The sequence below is a fragment of the Scomber scombrus genome, chromosome 22 (assembly GCF_963691925.1).
Source record: "Scomber scombrus chromosome 22, fScoSco1.1, whole genome shotgun sequence".
Taxonomy (NCBI): Eukaryota; Metazoa; Chordata; class Actinopteri; order Scombriformes; family Scombridae; genus Scomber; species Scomber scombrus.
The window spans coordinates 1886751-1907500 of record NC_084991.1 but is presented as its reverse complement, the minus strand read 5'-3'; the positions used below and the strand labels follow the sequence as shown (position 1 = coordinate 1907500).

Below are 20750 nucleotides of genomic sequence, written 5' to 3'. Positions count from 1 at the left end.
GAGCTTTCAGTCACATCTCATGTTCTACCTCAGTCTGGAGTGCTCTTTTGTCATTGAGGTGATTGATGTTGTTACATAACGTACGTATGGAATGTTGGTCACGTGATAACATGCATTGAAGAAGCACACAGGGTCAACAGCTTCAAAGAAAGCCAGCATCCCATCAGGACTCTCCTACAAGCCACAGCCTTCAACTCATGAATGCTGTGTTTATACCTGCATTAACATGTGGACAGCTGAGACACATTACTGTTCACACCCGTCTCTGTATCTGTCTCAAGTGATCTTGAGCTGGTCACTCTGTTACATCACTTCTGCCAGAAGGTCAAATATGTAATATGCATGTAAAGGTTGATCCAACTGTTCGGATTACTCCAAAATAACCCACATGTCCTCCACTGATGACATATGTTCCCGTTATGTCCTTGCTGGAGATGCATCGGGACGATTGTGATTGGATCAGAGAGAGAGAAGACATCACATGTGACAGCAACATCAGCAGCAAGCAAGACAAGAGAGTGAATGACACCAGACCAAAAAACCACACACAGCATCCACTGGGAAGAGGTCAAAGGTCATTGACCAGGAGACTGGAGGAACATCAAGGAGGAGTGTGAGTCTCCATCTTCCTCCACATATATCCTGCTGTGTGACTGAAGTTCCAAATTTAGGCAACATAATAAAACCATCTCCATGACAACTGAACAACTCTACGTACAACACCACAGCTCCCAGTACCTCCCACTAATGTATTGTATATCTGTTGTTTATTGAATGAATGAGTGTTGGGGGATAGAAAAGCAGTAGTGTCAGTTATATAGGTAGAAAAGTCTCATCTGTAACATTAGAATATGACATTTTAATTGTATCACCTTCAAGTGACAAACTATGTTGCAAAAAAATAAGAACTGGAATACAAGCTCTGAACATCAGATATGTTTTTATTCAGTCATTTCAGGACTCTGTCTCAAGGGAATTGTCTGTTTAGACTGTGAAACACTGTTTAGACGTTTATGGAACACTGAGCTCCACTAACTCAGGAACTCACACACACACACACACGCACACACACACACACACACACACCATGTTTCCATCACTTCAGGGGACATTACATTGACTTACATTCATTTACTGGACACTTATCCTAACCGTAACCATAACCACTACATGCCTAATCTTAACCCTTATCCTAAACTTAACATAACCCTAAACTTATATTAACTTTAAATCAAGTCTTCACCCTAAAATAAATCATTTCCCTTAAGGGGACTTGCTTTTTGTCCCCATAAGACAGGCGAGTCCCCATAACATAACTGTGTGAACAGATTTAAGTCCCCACAAAGTTAGGAATACCTAGTACACACCACACACACCACACACACGCGCACACACACACACACACACACACACACACACACACACACAAACACCTAATTTTTAGTTTCTTTCTGAGATCACCTTCCTATCAAACTAACCATCACCTCTCTGTTATATAACAGTGTGCTGTATACACCAGTGTCTTCTCTCACCTGGAGGATAATGTGACAGGTGTACAGTTACAGTATGGTTCAGGTTAAGGAGAGATGCTGGTCATTAGTGAATAGATTGCATGTCAGCAACTTTGCATTGCTTTGCATGGAAGTCAAACGCGGCACACCTGTCACAGACCTGTAACTTTCAGCCTTGCTACATGGAGCGTGCACTTCTTCCTGTTTTGGCACTGACCGTTGGCACTGACCGTTGGCACTGGATGAAAGTCATGCGGTCTAGAATTGTCACCACTGATCCCTGAAATGTTCAAACTCAGGGTACAACTCATTCATCCAGATGATCCAGTGTCAGAGAAATGAAGAAATGAATCCTGAGTGTTTTATTGGTTTTCTCTTTGTTTGATGACTAATCAACAATACCTGATAATAACAGCGCTCATGATACAAGCTGATATCAGTCCAAGCAAAAGGAAAATGTAATAATCAATCTATCAAGTGATTTATAACCTCTGTGTCCTGAGGCAACCTCAGACTTGTTCATTAACTTGTCATGTACCTGTTGCAGATCAAAGGCCGGTCCAAAAAAAACAGATTCAAACTAAATGCCAACCTCTAAAATCTGCTTGAGTAAGCAGCACACAGTTTGATGTGTAATGAAAGAGTGGAGAGAGAAGTGGACGCTGTTCTACAAAGATGAACAATCTACTGTATCTACTGTAGAACACAGCTGCTGAAAGTCAGCATGTGCAGCTGCAGTTTGTGTTTAGATAGTAACGTGTTGTGTTGTGTTGTGTTGTGTTGTGTTGTGTGTTTCCTGTTAGATACACAGAGCAGAGAGCTGAGCTGCCCACTGATGGTCAGATAAAGAGTTCATGCTGAATGGTAAATGGACTGTAAAGCTCTTTTCTAGTGTTTTTCACCACTCAAAGCTCATTTACACTTCATGTCTCATTCACCCATTCACACACATTCATACACTGATGACACGAGCTACCACACAGGGTACCGACCTGCTCATCAGGAGGAAACTAATATTCATACACCATTGGTGCAGCCATCAGGAGCAATTTGGGGTTAAAGTATCTTCTACATGTGGACTACAGGAGCCAGGAATCTTGTGCTTTCTGATGTAGGAAGAAAACTTAAACACAGTCTCCATCTTTACTGAACACAGTCATCACCACACACACATTAGATTTGACACTGCCATTCTCATGTATGAAGCAGTATGGAAAAGAGCTGAGTGTATTCATATTTTACACTTTACCATAGAGATGGAAGAAAAGTTCAAACATACTACAAAGAGTATAACATGCAGGTGTACTGACATCAAGTATACTTATATATATATATAATACTAAAGCTTATTTAAACATCACTTCTATAACAGTGGAGTTATATAATTCACCTGAGATTACAGAGTGCTTTACAGGGAAAGAGGAAACAGACATGATCAACAATCACAGATTCATATATTAATATTTATATTAACTAACCAGCATACTGTGCACATGTACCCAAACTGAATAAGTCATCAGCCATCAGACTGTATCTAAACATGATGAAATGAAAGCATGTATGATGGATTCAGTGTCTGACTGACACTCACAAATGAACTGATTCGTAGCATTTTATCGTTCATTTGGAGGACTTGTATAAAGTAGAGGCAGAGAGATCAAATAGTGTGATGAAGACACTGGTCCATTCTCAAAGATAGGACTAATGAGTTTCTCCTTATCTGTACTGAAGGTCTGATTGAAGGTTTTCTGTCCTGTACATGTGGCAGATTTGAGATTTTTATGATTTTGGGCTACATAAGTCAAACTTACTGGAATGAATGAGATAATATTGAGAAAATTCTTGGAAATGTGTTAAAATATCACATCACAAGGATTCCTTTGAAGCAATCATTTCCTGACTTTGTATCTCTTTATCGCTCATTTGATAAAATAATCTTAGCTCAGGGTCTACAGTACGTTACATGTTTCAACTTTTACTCAGTACTGATACAGCTGGCTCAATGTCATATTTGAGTTATTGTATCTATTTTGAAGTTCTTGCTCAAATGGTGATTTACTTATGACAGACTTACACTGTAAGAAATGTCTGTAGAATTAACATCGAAATGTAAAATCAAAAAACTGCAACTGGAAATACAATAAAGCATTTTTTACTTAACAATAATATTTTGTAAAATACTAAACCCAACATAACTGTTCATTTTAAAGAAAGAATATGTTAAAAAAAAAAATAAAAAAAAAATAGACCTATTACTGTAATTTAAACACAGAAAAGCCGTAATACAAAAAGCAATATACTGCAGTTTACATGACAACATGATAGTGTTAAAATAACATGATTTAAATCACTTGATGAACAGTATACCCATTATAAATGATGTTTGGTATCTTTCAGTGAATTGAATGAGATTCTATGTACAATAAGTGACAACTGGATGTAAATCTTAAATAATAAACCTAAATAATTGGTTAAATAGCATAGTGGTATGTGGTGCATCCACATGTTTTAACTTAAATGTGCATGTTGTATTGTAAAGATGGTTACAGTTGTGCCGTATTTTTTACAGAATTATTCTGGCAACCACAGCTGCCAGTTTCGGCCACTTCCACATTCAGGGTTAGTTATTAACTGTCAAGGTTAACATATGGGAGAGAATGATGACAGAAATACTAGAAGGTTTCTTTACTCTGACATGAACACTCAGTACAATAATGATGGATGAGAACACAAGTGTGATGGATGCTTCATTTACCTGATCTGAGAATAGCTGCTGGGATCACTTAGTTGCTTGATGCATTTATAATTTAAGTCTATGTGTATATATGTATATATGTATATGTGTATATATGTTTATATGTTTATATGATTCAACCATTTTCCACATTAAACACACATACTGACACTTAGCTCAAACCAGGTCATATTTAAGACTGGCTTTAAATAGAACTCACAGTAAAATGAGTGTCAACATGCTATTCACTGAGTGTTTGTTCATATGAAGGCGTGGCTTTGAAAGACAAAAGAAAGAAGTGCATATTTCCAAAAAGCAGTCACTATACAGACACAGCTGTCACTATTGATCAGAACCAATCTTCTCATCTCACTTTCAGAAAGAAAAATAAATAAGTATATTTCCCAAAATGCTGAATTATTCATTTAAGGTATTTACTGAATTCTGCAATGAATGAGTGTTTATTATTCAGTGTGTAGAATATAATATGTGCATATGTTTTATTACAGCCAAATCAAAGGGGAACTCTATACATGTGTTTGATCTGTAAACTAAATGATATGACTGTACTGTAATGAAACACATTAATGCTAAGTTTTCTATGTTACACTGTGACTGTTTTAACCTTTATTTACACACATTGACACCTGGAAGCTGCCCAGTACAACCACAGTGTGATCTGCTGGCCAATGAGCAATCAGCTCCACTGAGCAGGTGGGGTTAAGAGCACCTCAGTGGTGCTAATGAGGGAGGGAATGCTGCTTCTTCACTTTTCCCCACCCACATTCATCCTACCAGACACAAGCTGCTTCCTGTAGCCTTTAGGCCACCGCTGCCCCGACACTTTAACATTTTATCGATTTCTTTTTTAACATTTTTTTAATTTGAGTACAGGGACAGACAGGTGGAGATCTGAAGAGCTGCAGGGTGAGATGTGAGGAGGATTTCTGTTGTTTTCTTGTAGTGTTTGTCTGCCTCTCATTATTCTGATTGTATGTCACTGAGCAGCTCCTGCTCTGCCCTCCTGCCTCACTCACACTCACACCAGCAAGGTCACAACAGTGTGACAACACAGAGTGGGGGATGGTGGTATATAACAAAACAACAGAATCACACAGAGGTCATGTTTCCATAATGAGTGAGGGAGGTGGAGTGTATGTATACTGAGTTATGAAGTAAAACAAGCTGCAGCCAGTCAGTTATTGCTGTAAATACGGAGGTGAAATGAAGTGTGTGTGTCACTGTTTACACTTCACTCACACATTGCACAAAGTGAGTCACCTGTGACCTCCGGCGGCAACGCTTAAGGCTTTTAACCAATCGGGACGCACGCAGCTCTTGGATGGCAGAAGCCACCAATGACGGAGCAGCGTGTGCACAAAAGCACCCTTTGTGTCGGTGCAGAGCGAGGATGAAGCTGGCCAAGCTGTGGGGCCAACAGGCTGAGACAGAACCAGCCTATCACTGGAGAGTAACATCTGGAAGTGTGGGCGTGAAGTTCTGCTGCCTCACCGACTGCAGAAATATCATTTTAATCCTTTTCATCTCCTCTTCTCCTGCTTCTAGTTCCCATTACAGTCTGTGAAGGTAGCTTGGAGTAACATCTGCCACATCAGCTACAAATTCCTGAGCAGACAGAGTTTGAGTTGACTGTTTGCTAACGCCTTTTGTTACTTACCGAAGCCTGACGGTGCTTATTTGTAGAGACCGACATGCACGGCCATGTTAAGTCCTCTCACCGTCTGTGCGATGTGTACAGTTTCTATGTGCTGTAACTCTACGATCATCTGATGGAACACATGAATATAGGAAACACACTTCGTGAGCACTGGAATAATGAAGGTCTTACCTTTGATAAACAACAGTGACCCATGTGAGTTGACACAGTGATGTAAAAGAGCTTCACATTACATCAGGTCAGCTGTTACTGATGGATGTGATTGTTCACTCCAAACATGAACTTTACTATAAGAAGAAAATCCACAGTCTTCATTTGTTCTAATGTTCAGCTGAAGCTGTCTGAGTCAACAGCTATTGCAGTGTAGTGCAGGTTGCCATGGTTCCCACAGGATGAACATTAAGGACTTAGGTGAACCCCTGACCTTTCCTCTAGTGACAACATGAGGTTCACATTAGTGCTTTTAAGTGAAAGGTCTGAGCAGCTCATTAGCCTGATATCTGAGACAGACATTGTTGTGACTTCTAATCAGTAAAGCTGTGTGTCAAAGTTGACCCAGAACATACTGCATGGGTGTAGAATATGAACAGTATGTAAGGGTTAACAGTTTTATGCAGCTCATTTGGGTTGTGTGACAGATGACATCATATCATACATGAGTACTAAACTACTATCCCAGACTATTACCCAGACCTCCCTGGTCAGCAGTACTGATACTGAGTGGATTATCATTGTGAAATAAATAAATGATGTAAAAAAAATTAACTGCAGGTATCAGTTAAACATGTTGTTGCTACAGTGCAGTTTGTCAGTATCCTCACTCTGAGAGCAGAGAGTGTGACTGATTCAGAGCTTTACAAATCACTTGACTTTGTGCACAGTCAGCTGTTTACTGAAGACAAAAACAGGTCAAAGATGTCGTTCATTTGTTCTCTAGAGACCTTTCTAACATTCTTCACCTCCTAAAGCTCCACTGCACCAGCTACCATTCACTCAAATACAAAGCAGTGTTTGTAAAGCCTCACACAGGTAGACTGTGAGACTGCAGCTACATGTAGTCCAGCTAACTTTTCCAGCAAGCCCCCCCCCCCCCACTCTCCCTGCTGCAGATTCTTAACCCTGCTGCTGTGGAGTAAATTCCTCCCACTGCAAATTCCCTCTCAACGAGCCGGCCTCCCCTCGTTCCATGTGACCAACAACACCGCCTGCTTTTCCGGCTGACCTCCAAACCTCAGCACAGTGCTGGAAGGACAATGGAGGAGATGCATGACTGCGTTTTGCACATGCGCTAACGTGGGTCTCCTGTGCCCTCGTTTCCCTTTCAGCAGAGGAGGGGGGGGGGGGGGGGGGGGTTGACTCGTTCCCTCCTCCTCTGGACAGCGACAGGCAACAGCTGAGCTCTCTCACTGAGCTCTCTAACACACTTTCAAAGTTTTATTTAAAGGAAAACTATTCAGTGTGTATGAGTATAGCTCGGCTTTCATCCTGTCATACACCTGTCATACACTGGTCACACCTCTCCATGCGTATCAGTACACTTAACATAGCAATGCTTCTGTGCACACACACATGTATAAAACACACATCTCAGTCTCAGTGAACACCATAGTTTACTTTGCACTACGGCAACACGGTCCCTTGTTTTTCTTTCCATACTCCTTGATTGACGTCCTTTACGTTACACTCTTCTCACATTTGAATTCTCCAACTCCAAGAAGATTAGGAATATTTCAAACTCACACTCACGCCAAGTCAAGATGATTAAATATGATGATCCTGTGTGTGTTGGATTCAGTATTTTGACGACTTGCAGATGTGTTAGGGAGTTTGCATCAGTACAGTACAGCAGGTGTATATTGTGCTCACTAAACATCTCCTATCACACAATATCATGTCCTATTGATGGAAATGTATTTTATAACTTTATGGAAGTGTGGGGTTTATTGTATAACCATTAGAGCCATCAGTCTTCACTGCTACATCATAAAAAAGAAATGGCAGCAGCTGGTGAACAGGTCAATACGGCCCCGTTCTTTGTATCTGCTTTTATAAAATAACATGAATCCTCTTATCTGTTTTTTTTTTGTTTTTTTTCTAATGTCACAGATATGTGCACGCAGACTAACTGATGAGACTTGTTATCAATCAGACAACCTTCATTATAGAAGGTGGAGTTAAGAGCTCAGTGTGATGGTGAGCAGACTGACCCAGAGCAATGAAATGGAACTATTTTATAGAATAAGGTCAATGTAATAAGCAATGAAAAGACACAAAAGGAGGGTCAGATACCACTTTATCAATTGTCCTCTTTCACTGCAAATCATGTTTTTCTTCTCTTTCCTCCAGCTGGATGTTGTTCTCTTCTCTGTGCAGAGTGAAGGAGCAAAGTTTCTCTGATCTGACCTACAATGTGAGTTTAAGATGAACCTACAAGAATCATTTATGACATCACAAACAGTTTGGAGCCAATCACGACTCACTATATGTCTGGAAACTTGAATCATCCGGTGCACAAACACTGAGATGGACTGTACAGAGAAGTAGGAGACATCATGTGTCCAGCAGGTAAACACCTGAAATGAGCAATATTCATATACTCATAGATTCTGGATTCCTAAACAGGGAGATGAATGTTGTGTGATTTTAATTTAAAGATTTTAATGATGTAACTGAACTTTTTCGTGGAATATAAAATACAAATAAGTCATCAAAGTATTTTATATGTCTTCAAAACATTACTTGCCACTGTAGTAAATGTTTTAACCCTCACACACTGTCACATATCCTCACCTGTCACAGTATTTCCTCACATAATTAGTCTCCACAAACTTCTGAACCACAAGTCATTCATAAAGTCTTCATCAGTCACACATAAACATGATGTATCCTTAATGAAGCTTTCAGAGAGCAGAAAGAGTTTAATCTTTAGTTTTTATAATAAAAAACTATATAAAAACACTATATTATGGTCCACTGTTACATAAAACATGAGAACTATTTCAACAAATTATATTAAATGTGAAGAATGAATATTCTTGACATTTTGGATGAATATGTGTCAGATATATTTCCTTTTTTGTATATTCTGGGTCACATTAGGGGAGGAAAAAAGTGTAAAAAACAATGGGTCACATTTGACCCTGAGCAGTATGTAAGGGTTAATGCACTGTACACTTTTTCTAACTACCTACATGTTCTACAAGTAAATCTATCTGACCACGCCTTACTTTCAAAGAGACCTATTCATTTTCAGACATGCTTGAACCACAGATTCCACATCTCATGGAAACTCGGAGCTTTCTGAATGTGAGAAGGAACCAAAAGCAGCAGGAAGAGAAACATTAGTAACTGTGACTCACTGTGCCAGTCACAACTTTAGTGTCTACCGCCTACCGCTACTATCATTAACAATAAAAACAGACTTTAAATACTAGATAGAAATGTCTGTATTGTAGCTGAAATTGCAGCGTAGTGATCAAAACTAATCATAAGCACGATGCACATCAAACACTGAAAATGAGAGAGAAAATATACAAAAATCCAGCTGAAAGAGTGTTGAAGGTGGAGGATCGAGGGGGTGGGGGGGGGTGTGATGGACACCCCCCCTGTGTGGACTTGGCAGCGTGTGATGGAAACATAGCTTTGTATTGGACGTGATAATAAAGGCTGAAGCCTAACTGTCCCTGATGGCACAGTTGTTTCCATCAGCGGTCAGACGTGCTGGAGATGGAGCCTTAAAATAGAGCCGAGATACTGAGCGAGATGGAAGTCAGCAGAAAGAACAATGAGAGAACAGACAGGCTGTCAGTGCTGTGGACTAAATGTAGAATAAATCACATATTTACAGGTTATCAGTAAGCGTGCAAATGACTGATAAAAAGATAATATGTGTAAATCGTTCTCCTGGGAAACCTTTTTCTCTCTAAAAAGCCTCAATGTTTTATTCAATGAGACAGCAGTGACATTATGATCTCACAAACAGGGAATACATAAATGGACTCCATTTCCCATGACCCCTTGCAACCTCCCCTCATATGCCAGCCCTGTTAGGTAGAAACGTACGCACTGAGATGCGCCCTCTTTCTAACCGAAGACAGCAAATAAATGGATTCTAATGGCAGCGGCAGTATGTGTGTGTGTGTGTGTGTGTGTGTGTGTATTTGTATGTGTGTGTGTGTGTGTGTGTGTGTGTGTGTGTGTGTGTGTGTGTGTGTGTGTTTGTGTGTGTGTGTGTGTCTGTGTGTGTGTGTGATGGCTGTGACCCAGGCTGGGCTCAGGCCCATTAGATGATGCAGATACAAATCTCTTTCCACATGTGACACATTACGCTCCACACACATTAACTACTTTTCTAACTCACTTTGGTATCAGGGTGTACCCTCCCCAAACCCCCGCCACCCCCCACCCATCCCACAAAGTTCACAGAGAGCACAGTCTATACCAGCGTCATGAGGGAGTGGTAGAGTAATACAAAGACTAACTGGCAGGTACGGAGGATGCATGCAAATTAAAAACAGTGACATTATAAATAAGGGTTGGTTCAGTTTCAAATATTTCCTAAAATCAAACTTTATCTGCACCTATTGCACCTTCTTCTTTCTTTTTTAACATACAAATTCAAATTCACCAAACAAGTCAATTTGAATTAAAAAGAGGGAAGTGGAAGAGGATACACTCATTAAAACATATGAAGAATATATTTAATTTCTGCTCAGTCCCTTCTGCTAAATGCCACCAAATTCCACACACTGCACTTTTAAGTAAAAGATCTGAGCACTTTCTCCACCACTGTCTGATACTATGATACATCCTATACAGCAGGGGTCATTCATTTTAGTTCAGAGATCACATACAGACCAATTTAATCTCAAGTGGGCTGGACCTGTGAAACCATCGTATAATAACATCCAAATACTATATAATATACATACTATAACTTTACTATAATAAACTATCTATTTAGATGAGCAGCCTGAGATGTCTTATGGAAAAGGAGCAAGGAGCCCCCTGGTGGTGGAGTGGTTACAGCGCATGCCATGTAATTGCAGCGTCCCTGGTTCAAATCCAGCCAGGATCATTCCTCTCTCTCTCTCTCTCTCTCTCTCTCTCTCTCTCTCTCTCTCTCTCTCTCTCTCTCTCTCTCTCTCTCTCTCTCTCTCTCTCTCTCTCTCACTTTCAACTATATTAAGTCTCAGTTTCTTACAGTGTATTTTGCACAGAAGCTGCTGATTGATGTTCAATATATGAATGATTTAAATATGACCACAATATGTATCCATGGTCAAGGTGGAAAATAACCGTCTGAAGCAGCAGAAACATTAGAATTACTTTTCTACAATTTTCATTCTTGGCATAGTGATCCAGTGGACCAGGCACATATATAAGTACATAATTCTATATTTTATTGATATATTTTTTACATTACTGCAGTGCTACTTTCTGTATGTAGTAAGTAAAATATGTGAATATTTCTTGTGTCCCTTCTTAATAACTGAAGGGTAAGGTAACTGTTGCCTGATGTGCTGGGTCTCCTCTGGATACACTAGAGCTGCACTAACTGTTAAACATCTCACATCCACCATCACACTGCAGCATGACTCTCCTCTGGACTATAATTATTACATTATCCATCACATGTTATATTTCAGATTCATATACTGCTATATATACACATTGTGTAAATTAAAACTGCATATTACTACCATAGCAATATCCACCTGACCTGCAGTAATGTAGTGTATTATTACTCTAGCTGTTTAACTTCATTGAACAGTGTATAGTCAGCAAACAGTATTATAGTAATGGATCGATCTTTAATCTATATTCTTATTTTAATCTACTTATTTATGTGTGTGTGTGTATATATATTTTAGCCTTAATTGTTTTACTGAACTCATGATTCTTGTATTTTTGGCTTATGTCAAGTGGCTGCTGTAACATTCATTCCTCTTATAAAGCAATCTATGTATGGAGTAAGCACGCCCTCTAGTGGTAGAAAACAAGAACAATCTGACAAAAAGCTATGTGGTTGGGAAATTAGTTCAACTTTCACCTGAGAAACTCATTTCCTAGTTACATAATTCAGATGCATTTCCTCCTCTGCTCCTGACAATCACAATCATTGCTTTCCGTTCCTGTATGGTATGAAAGTCAATGAACAGCATCCTACACTGAATAGTCTTTACTGCTTCATCTAGTTTGATAATGTGATAAAGTGTTGATTGCTTTTGTACTGTTACCTCAACACAATCATTTAAGTAACAGAACAAATAAATAGACTTAATTCACTGTGATGCATTATAGAACTAAGTTTGACTGATTTTCACACATTGGTTGACTGGAACACACTAGTTATCTCACAAAACTGATTTTTAGAGAACATGCTAAAACCTGCTGATATAACATATACCTCCATATGTTAGATGTAATATCTAACTGTACTGAGTCACTACAGATTCTGCTTGTAAGTGTTCTACAGTTTCAAATCCTTTACATTAGCAAACAAGGCTGCATCATCTAGATCATTCTTATTGCGATCTATTTAATTTAAAAACCATCCCTGTTTCAAAAGAAAGTGACAGATGTTTCCAGGGAATTATTACTTTTATTAGAATTTCCACATTTTCTAATGACAATAAATGATAAAACCAGACAGTTGTTTCTACAGAGGAATATTCTCTGTCGGACTCTTGGTAAACCAAGAGAGACAGCTCCATCTTCTCCTTGCTCCTTTTTTAAATATACATGAGTAGTAGCAGCAGCAGCTCTGTGCAGAGCAGCAGCAGCTGGGGGCATAAATATAGAAAACTGCTGTGTGTGCTGTGGAAGTTGGGGGTTCAGGTGTTTTCAGCTGCAGACTGCGGCTCAATGTTGGATGTGAAGGAGTGCGGGGGGGGGGGTTTACTCTGTGAGGCCCAGCTTCTTCTTCAGGGACTCGGGCATCTCGGGGGGAGGGGGGCGGGGCAGGCGGAAGTAGACCTTGACTGAGTCATAGATGAACCACTGCAGGGCAGTCAGAGTACCAATCATGATGATACGGGCAACCAGACCCTTCCACACACCTGAGGATGACAGACACACACACACACACATTAGAGACTTACCAACATTGTTCTCACCTGGTGCTGCACACAACTAGCAGCATGAATAATGATGAAGTACATCAGGTGGCTGCTCCTCTTAATAGTAGCACTTATACACAACTGTTTATTTCAGGATAACATAAAAACAGCTTCATTCAATGAGCTGATCTTAGATCAGCTGCATGTCCGTCCTCCAGGCTGGCAGCACTGGGAGCTCTCTGTCTTTAGAGGACAGAGTTGCCAGTGTTGCAGGTGAGCCGGGGGACAGGTGGACTGTTCTCACACGCCAATGACTCAAGCACCTCCAACTGTACAGCAATGAAGCTGCTGAGGAGCTGTGCTCAGAGCACAACTCCTCCAGAGGTGGATCTAAGGAACGTGTTGATCAGACCTTCATAAACTGTGTTCACTGTGGATACAAACCTTTGGGTCCCAGTTTCTTGAGGACACCGATAGCAGTGCTGCCACTCTCCTTGTTCAGCACAGACACCACAGAGTCAGCGGGGTGGGACACGATGGCACAGAACACACCAGCTGCACAGAGAGAAAACACAGGAGACAACTGGAGTCAGCTCACTCAAAACACCTCAAAGAAATCCAACTGATATTACTGTTATATATAACTACATGCAGTGAGATAGTTTTGGGAGGAGGGATGACTTATTGAAGAAAGGCTGACTGAGCAGGTGACAATCAGAGTAAATCATTACAGTATCTGACCCTGAGGTACAGTTACAATAAGCAAATGTAACTGCTTATCAAACAGTGTCATGATGCTTCTATATGATCTACATATCCAAACCATCAGCCAGAACATTGGCCATGTCTATACAGACACTGTAAACAGCTGCTGCCAGGTCACATTCCCTGCAGCCAGGTTTTTGTTTTGTTTTAAATCTGCAATAGGTCTAATAATTATAACCTGGAATTCAGAAGCACTGGAAGCAGAAACATATCTCCAGTATGAATTTAGGATGAGGGACTTCCAAGTTTATCTCCTGGGATTAGTTCCTCTGGTTCCTCAGAACATTTTGGTCCTAACGGGGCTTCTGTTTCCATTTCTGTCTCTGTCAGCTGACTGGAACAGACCCAAGGGTCTGCACTACTCTACATTCTACTGCTGCTGACATCAGTTGATGTTACTCACCAATGTAACCAGCCACGAAGGTGACCACCAGCTGCTCGCTTTTGCTGCACTCGCTGCGGGGTTTAGGAACAGCATACTTGTAGAGCAGCTCAACAGTGCGCTCAAAGCAGGCAAACTTCATCATGGTGTAGGGAATCTGTCTCATCCACAGAGGAACCACACCCTTATAGAAACTACAGAGAGGACAGGACACAACACATCAGTGACATTATCAATCAACTCTCCTACAGATGAACAGATACAGGTTAAAACATGGGATCAAAATGCATGTCTATTTTATCAGTCTGCTTTGCTTTTCAGCATCAACATCTATGTGACTATAAGTGTTGATACAACATCCACAATACCTTGTATTGTGGCCAGTATGTTGTGTGTGTAATAGCTTACAGTAGGTTGGAAATGCATCTTATTTTTCTGGTTGACATAAATCTATGTGTGAAGTGAATGTGAGTGAAATCCCATACTGTATTAACTGTTTTCTACATCTAACACTGTTTTTAATCCAGTCTCCTGAATGCAGTTATAGTATGTCTAGTGGTGACAATCATGTGACAGCTGGAAGAGGAGATGAACATATCAACACAGTTTTCACCGCAAATTATAAAACTTAACTCTTGAGCTCACAATCACACCATGATAACTAATGTATCAGTACATTCCAGCTGTGTACAGTAACTTTATGAAGCTGCATGTCCGTCCTCCAGGCTGGCAGCACTGGGAGCTCTCTGTCTTTAGAGGACAGAGTTGCCAGTGTTGCAGGTGAGCCGGGGGACAGGTGGACTGTTCTCACACGCCAATGACTCAAGCACCTCCAACTGTACAGCAATGAAGCTGCTGAGGAGCTGTGCTCAGAGCACAACTCCTCCAGAGGTGGATCTAAGGAACGTGTTGTAATATATCCATCTACATGAACTGCTTTTTCAAATAACTCACACTGAATGATCATTGTTTATAAGACAGCACACTTACGCCCAGATCCCCTCCTCTGCGAACATCTTGGGGGCACACTGTCTGAGGGTGTTGGCGTAGCCTGGCTGGGTTTGGATACGAACTTTACAAGCCTCCATGGGAGCCAGAGCTATGTCAGCAAAGAACTCTGCGCTGGCTGAGGCTGCCAGGTACAGCGATGTCCTCCACAGGTAGGTGTTCTCCTGTTGGGTGACAAGTCAACAAGTGGTCAGACAGATGAAAGGGACAGAGCCATACACTAGGACACATTTCCCTGCGTCAGGAGCAGTCTGATGTACTTATGGCATGATGAATGTTCCAGACAATAACCTGAATATAGCCAGTCACACAAAGCTAACATCCCCCCATTAGACACAATAATTTGCCACTAAAAAGCTGAAGTTGATTGGGTGGTGGCTCTGATCCCTGAATGATCAGCCAACTTAAAACTCTCCGACAGTCGTTTTTACTGAAACTCCTCCACCAGCTTCAGTATAGTCACTCATTGCTGGCTGTGGGCCTGAATGTATTCTTTAAGACAGAAAACCCTTAAAAGTATGAATGGTTTTCTTTAATCAGTCTATCAAGCAACATGTAAACTAAGCAGTGAGTCTACATCACAAACATGTACACTACATAAAGCATGGTAAATGGTTAAATCCAGCACAGATTCCTACTTGTGAGAACAGATGTGTGTGGACAGCTGTGTGTGAGCTCACCTCTCCCATCAGGTCACTGTAGAAGATCTTGAACACTTCGTAGAAGCCAAACTTGCACAGTCCCTGCATGGAGTATCCGATGAAGGTGGGAGCCCAGCCCTTTGCCAGACCTCTGACTCCATCTTCCCTCAATGTAATTGAGAAGCCCTTGCCAATGCTCTGATATTTCTCTGGGCTCACCTGAGGAACACAAACACTACAATAAGAAGTTATCTATAAACTTGTGAAGTGAGTCATGAGTGTAAGGGTCCAAGTGCTTTGTGCAAACTGTTTTTACTTGGGGAAACATACTTACAAATCTAACTGTAAAAATATACTTGCATTGAATGCACTGTTTTCTAGCCTCATTTGTATGTCTCGTGTTAGTTAGTTACTGTAGATGAAATATCCAACTCTATAATGAGTTTAGAATAACATGTTCAGTTCAAAACAAACAGAACAGCAGCACTCCGTGATCAGTGTTCTGTTCCTGACCAACTGTGACGTCACACTGTGCTTACACATTGTGCAATAAGAGTGAATATTTACTTGCTGTCAACTAAATACACTAATCTAATTTAGGAACTTTAAAGAGGACATTGTGCAGTTACATATCTATATTTTAATCCTGGGCTCTACTGGCCCTTTCTCACTTCAGCCTCTGTCTGAAACAGGCAGTTATCTGATTGGCCAGCTGTGGGAAGCTGCCCTTTGGCAGACATCTGCCAAACTATACAAACTTACTTTTATAAAGTTCTTGTTCTTTACTCAAAATCTCCCCGAATACAGCTGCAACAAAGGCTACAGAACAGACAGCTGTTTAATGGACACGCAATGAGCAAAAAGTGTTCAGAGAAGGTTGACACTCTGGAAATATGTTGACCTAAAGTCCTGAAATCAGTGCATTAAATGGTTGTGTTGAATGTCAGCTTGTCTGTTTAACAAAGTTCAAGAAATGGCTGTACACAATGCCTGTGATTATCCACTGATGGAGAGTCATCACAGAAGGGTTTCATGTTTACAATTTCCTAAAAATAAATGTAATTCTCTACCTTTGTTTTTTCTGCTGAACAGATAACATATGAGCCCAAAACCAACATACATAGTGAGGCTGGGCTGTGAAGTTTGTGTGCTGTAACAGCTTTAGTATATACGGGAAATAAAAAACAATGTCCCCTTTAAATAACTAGTTTACTAATATTAAAGTTGAACTAAAGATCAAATTCAACAGTGAATACTTTCTCAGAGTGCATTTTATGCGGCACAGTGCTGTGTAATAAAGCATTTATAATGTGCCATCCTATACACCACCCATCAACTACTTCCTACTGTTTTACAGTGATGAGTGGTTAATGAGACTATACTTGTTGAATAAAAAACAGGAACAACTACATAAAGTGCCGAGCTTGTTTGTCTCTGCTGGCATGGAGCTGGGGTTGAGCTGCTGGCTATTCGTTGCTACCATGACTTTCAGTTTCCATACAAACCTGCAGACGGCACTTGACAAGGTCGAGGGGTACAACTGCTGTGTGTGTGAGGCCGCAGCTCAGGATACCCCCAAAACCACACAGGGCATAGTACTTTGATGAGCCAAAATCACAGCTGACTTCATCTGTGGTAGAAGGGAGGGGACACAACATGCGTGCAACATGCAGGGTCACATGCAGCACAGGACACAAATCAATACCAAACCAGAGTCACATAATGTAAGACAGATGCCAGTCTGTGTCACAAATGTAGACACTTTGATTCAGTTGCTGAACTCCAGTATGTGACTCTGCCACCAACATGCCACCATTTATTAGGATCACACACCAACTCTCCATAATCATTGTACATACGTGATTGAGAATGAACTTTGAGGGACCAGGGTGATGTTTTGCACGTTTTAACATTCAGTACTAAAGAGCTGACTTACTGCTGTTCCTTTAACTCATCCTACCAGCAGCTTCTACCATACATGCAGCCACTGGCTTTAATTCATCTCACTGAACTATGACAGTCAACTTACACCCATCTGAAACTTAATACAGACAGCTCATCTTCCATCATGTAGTTATATTAACACCAGTGATCATTTGAGTGGTAGAAATCACTGAGTTTATTTTATTGGTTAAAAAATGCAAAAACCAGCATGGTCCAACAAATGTGTGATTAAAAACTTCAGCATCAGCTAACATTATTAACAATAAATACATTTCTTTTTATTCATTACACTTTATACATAATACTTGTCTTATCAAATGTACTTTTGACTTTCTACTTGACATTCTTACCTGGCAGTAGAAGGTTAATCAGTCAGCGTGTTAATAAACAATCAATGGCTGTCTGATGATTACATTCACGTGTTCATATGTCATAATTCATATATTCCTACAGTCCTGATAGACTGACATGTCTGCTGGTATCAAATACCACAGGCATTCAGGACATAGCTTCCCTCAGGTCTGACTCTCCTGACCTTCACCTACATGAGTCCTCTATTGTGGACTGAGTAGGGGGGCGGGGGTTGGCGAGGCGGGTGTGAACCATTGAAACACATTAGGAACACTGGTGCAGAATCATGCAGCCATGTTATGATCACTCCAACACATTTGAATCATGGGAATTGATACACGACGACGGAATAATCATTTTTTTTTTAAAAACAAAAAACTTCACAACTGTCAGAATTGCTCTCATGCAGATTTGATGCATATTCATTAAAAAAAAAACACACACGGTCGTGGATGGGGGGGGGGGTGCGTGACATTAACAAACTGGCACCGAGCCAGAGACACACCTGAAGTCTGCATTTGACCAAGTCGAGGGGAACGACAGCTGTGTGTGTGGTGCCACAGCTCAGAATCCCACCAAAGCCACACAGGACGAAATACTTCTGAGAGCCGAATTCACAACTGTCTCCCTCTGAAGAAACACAGGTGACATTTTATGAAGAGGAAATCTCCCAGCTTAGAAAATTGCTCTCTTCTTAATCACTGGATGTCAAAAGAATTGCAACAATTAATATTTTATCTGCGCCTTCAGTCCAGCCAGTCACAAACTGAACTCATAGGTTCAGTTTACCTTATACAACACACAATGGTGTACCTTACCTACCAGCAAACGGTTTAGTCTGAAAACAAACCCATTTAAAGCCCTACTTCAGTCTAATCTTACCAAGCTTGATCCACTCTGAAATTACACGCAAATTAAATGCATCACTACTTATAAGAGCTAGTTGAGCCGCTAGGCTACATTTATTAATTTCAATGGGCAAATCATAGAAGAGTGGAGGTGAAATAATGGACACTTTAAGATCCTTCCTTTGCACCCAAAATACAACCATCATGTCGCAAAAGAAATGGCTTCCTGTGTCAGTGGAGGTGAAGACGCTGACATTGCATACCAGTAAAGCCTTGAGGACCTAAAGGGCACAGTCTGACATTTTTAATCACATAACACTTGGCAGCCCAACTGTTTTATTTTACAACCTGACATAAATACTCCAAGCCGGGACAATTTGTTCTTGCCCACCTGGACAGCTCAAAGTCAGGGGTCTCACTTCTAGAATGGCTTGGAATTATGTCCATCCTTCTTAAATCCACTATTTGACAGCATGTGTTAGACACAGCATAAACACTGTGCTGCAGTGCGAAGTCAAGATCCCACTTTGTCCTTCCTTGTCCTCCACAAGCGCTGCTGCAGGGGCCTAGCAGCCAACGGACTCAACACTGATACACAGTATTTAACATAACTATAAAAGCGTTGAATGATACCAAACAGTCCGCACACACAGGCGACTGAACCTAATAACTGCATCTCTGTTAAATGACGCAGACAAATTTGCCACTACAGGGAAAATCTGCTCAGCTAAGCTAACGCGGCTACTGCTAGCTCTGTAGCCCGGCTGAGGGTTACCGTCTGCGGTGGCGGCTGCTGCCAGTCTGCGGGGGCTCTGTCCTTGGTGCTTCTGCTGGGGTTCTTCCACCTTCTGGAGCGAGAAGAGGGGAGCGCTGAACGGGTTGCCCCGGGCCAACTGCGTCAAAGAAGTGGGGTACATGGTGGCGTCCTGCCTGCTGCCGGAGCTGTGCTGCAAAAGAGCAACACGTTAGCTGTGCTGCTGTTATACCCGAGCTAACTGATGATACCTGAGCTCATACGCTGGGTCACGTGTCGATTAGCTTCTTCTGACGTATGAGCATGTTCTGAATGACCATGAAACGGAGACTGAGCTATTCAACTAACACATCATGCTAAGCTACACAAATAGTCACCAAACGTCTATGCATTACTTAACAGTCACCATTTTTAAATAAGCGGGCCTCCAGAATTGTCATAGCATTCTTCCTGCTCCCATTTACTTTACTAGCTGATGCTACCTAGCTTATGCTAAGCTAATTTGACCGCTGCCGGATGGAAGGTTCCTCCTTACAGAACACAAAGAAGACACTTTTTTCAAAACGGCTGCTAGAAGCCACTGTTCATTAGGAGTACATCCTTTACACTCAACGTTCAAAGTAATTATGTCATTCTAACAAGTTTAACTGAATAATGTCACTCACTCTCTCAGTATCTTAAGATGGCGGCTCCGTGTAGATGCAACCGGCGGCTCGGAGAGGCCGAATGACCTCGCGGTAAATCCATTTGTCCTTTCGTTACGTCATCGGGTAAAATGGGCGGGCTCATCTGCTTCTTTGCCCAGTAAGAAAACGCAGCGGAGTTGTCAATCGACACCTCTGGTCCAATGAAATGGCCTATCATAAATGAAGGCGGTGCTTTATAGGAACCACTGCCTGAATTCCACTTCATTCTCTTTATACATACATTGTTTCTCCTCTGTCAGAGGACTAGAAGGATAGGGAGAAGGAAAGTTTTCTCTATGTTGTGTATTCTATGTGATTAATACTGTAGGACAGTATGACTATGAATGAAAAGTGTTGTAAATATTAAATATACAGACTATTATCATT

At 41.0% G+C, this 20750-nt stretch overlaps 1 protein-coding gene and 2 non-coding genes across 5 annotated transcripts; all 3 read right to left on the bottom strand.

The window, feature by feature from the left end:
• Window positions 1-12507: 12507 nt before the first annotated feature.
• slc25a3a (solute carrier family 25 member 3a) lies at window positions 12508-20446 on the bottom strand. Of its 3 annotated transcripts, none has more exons than XM_062443762.1 (8): window positions 20343-20446; window positions 19699-19870; window positions 17286-17410; window positions 15820-15999; window positions 15122-15303; window positions 14153-14325; window positions 13429-13539; window positions 12508-12984 (listed from the first exon to the last, which is right to left on the bottom strand). In XM_062443762.1, exons 2-8 carry the CDS (start codon window positions 19838-19840, stop codon window positions 12824-12826), a joined length of 1074 nt encoding a protein of 357 aa, XP_062299746.1. In that variant the 5' UTR covers window positions 19841-19870; window positions 20343-20446; the 3' UTR covers window positions 12508-12823. The 3 variants fall into 3 exon arrangements, with proteins under 3 accessions (XP_062299746.1, XP_062299745.1, XP_062299744.1); XM_062443761.1 differs by lacking the exon at window positions 17286-17410 and adding an exon at window positions 18581-18705 and having other exon boundaries at window positions 19699-19865; window positions 20343-20429; XM_062443760.1 differs by having other exon boundaries at window positions 19699-19865; window positions 20343-20428.
• LOC134004839 (small nucleolar RNA SNORA53) lies at window positions 13187-13388 on the bottom strand. The gene has a single exon (XR_009927859.1). It is a non-coding gene; the product is annotated as a small nucleolar RNA SNORA53 (small nucleolar RNA).
• On the bottom strand, window positions 14841-15042 carry LOC134004840 (small nucleolar RNA SNORA53). The gene has a single exon (XR_009927860.1). It is a non-coding gene; the product is annotated as a small nucleolar RNA SNORA53 (small nucleolar RNA).
• Window positions 20447-20750: the final 304 nt, after the last annotated feature.

What these genes read in the sequence shown, in the direction of transcription:
- slc25a3a (XM_062443762.1), bottom strand. Translation starts at nt 19,840, where the DNA reads ATGTACCCCACTTCTTTGACGCAGTTGGCCCGGGGCAACCCGTTCAGC. An exon ending in AGCAGCCGCCACCGCAGACG is followed by an intron (nt 17,411 to 19,698) that starts GTAACCCTCAGC and finishes CTTCTACCACAG; the next exon opens with ATGAAGTCAGCTGTGATTTT. An exon ending in ACAGTGACCTGATGGGAGAG is followed by an intron (nt 15,304 to 15,819) that starts GTGAGCTCACAC and finishes GTCACCCAACAG; the next exon opens with GAGAACACCTACCTGTGGAG.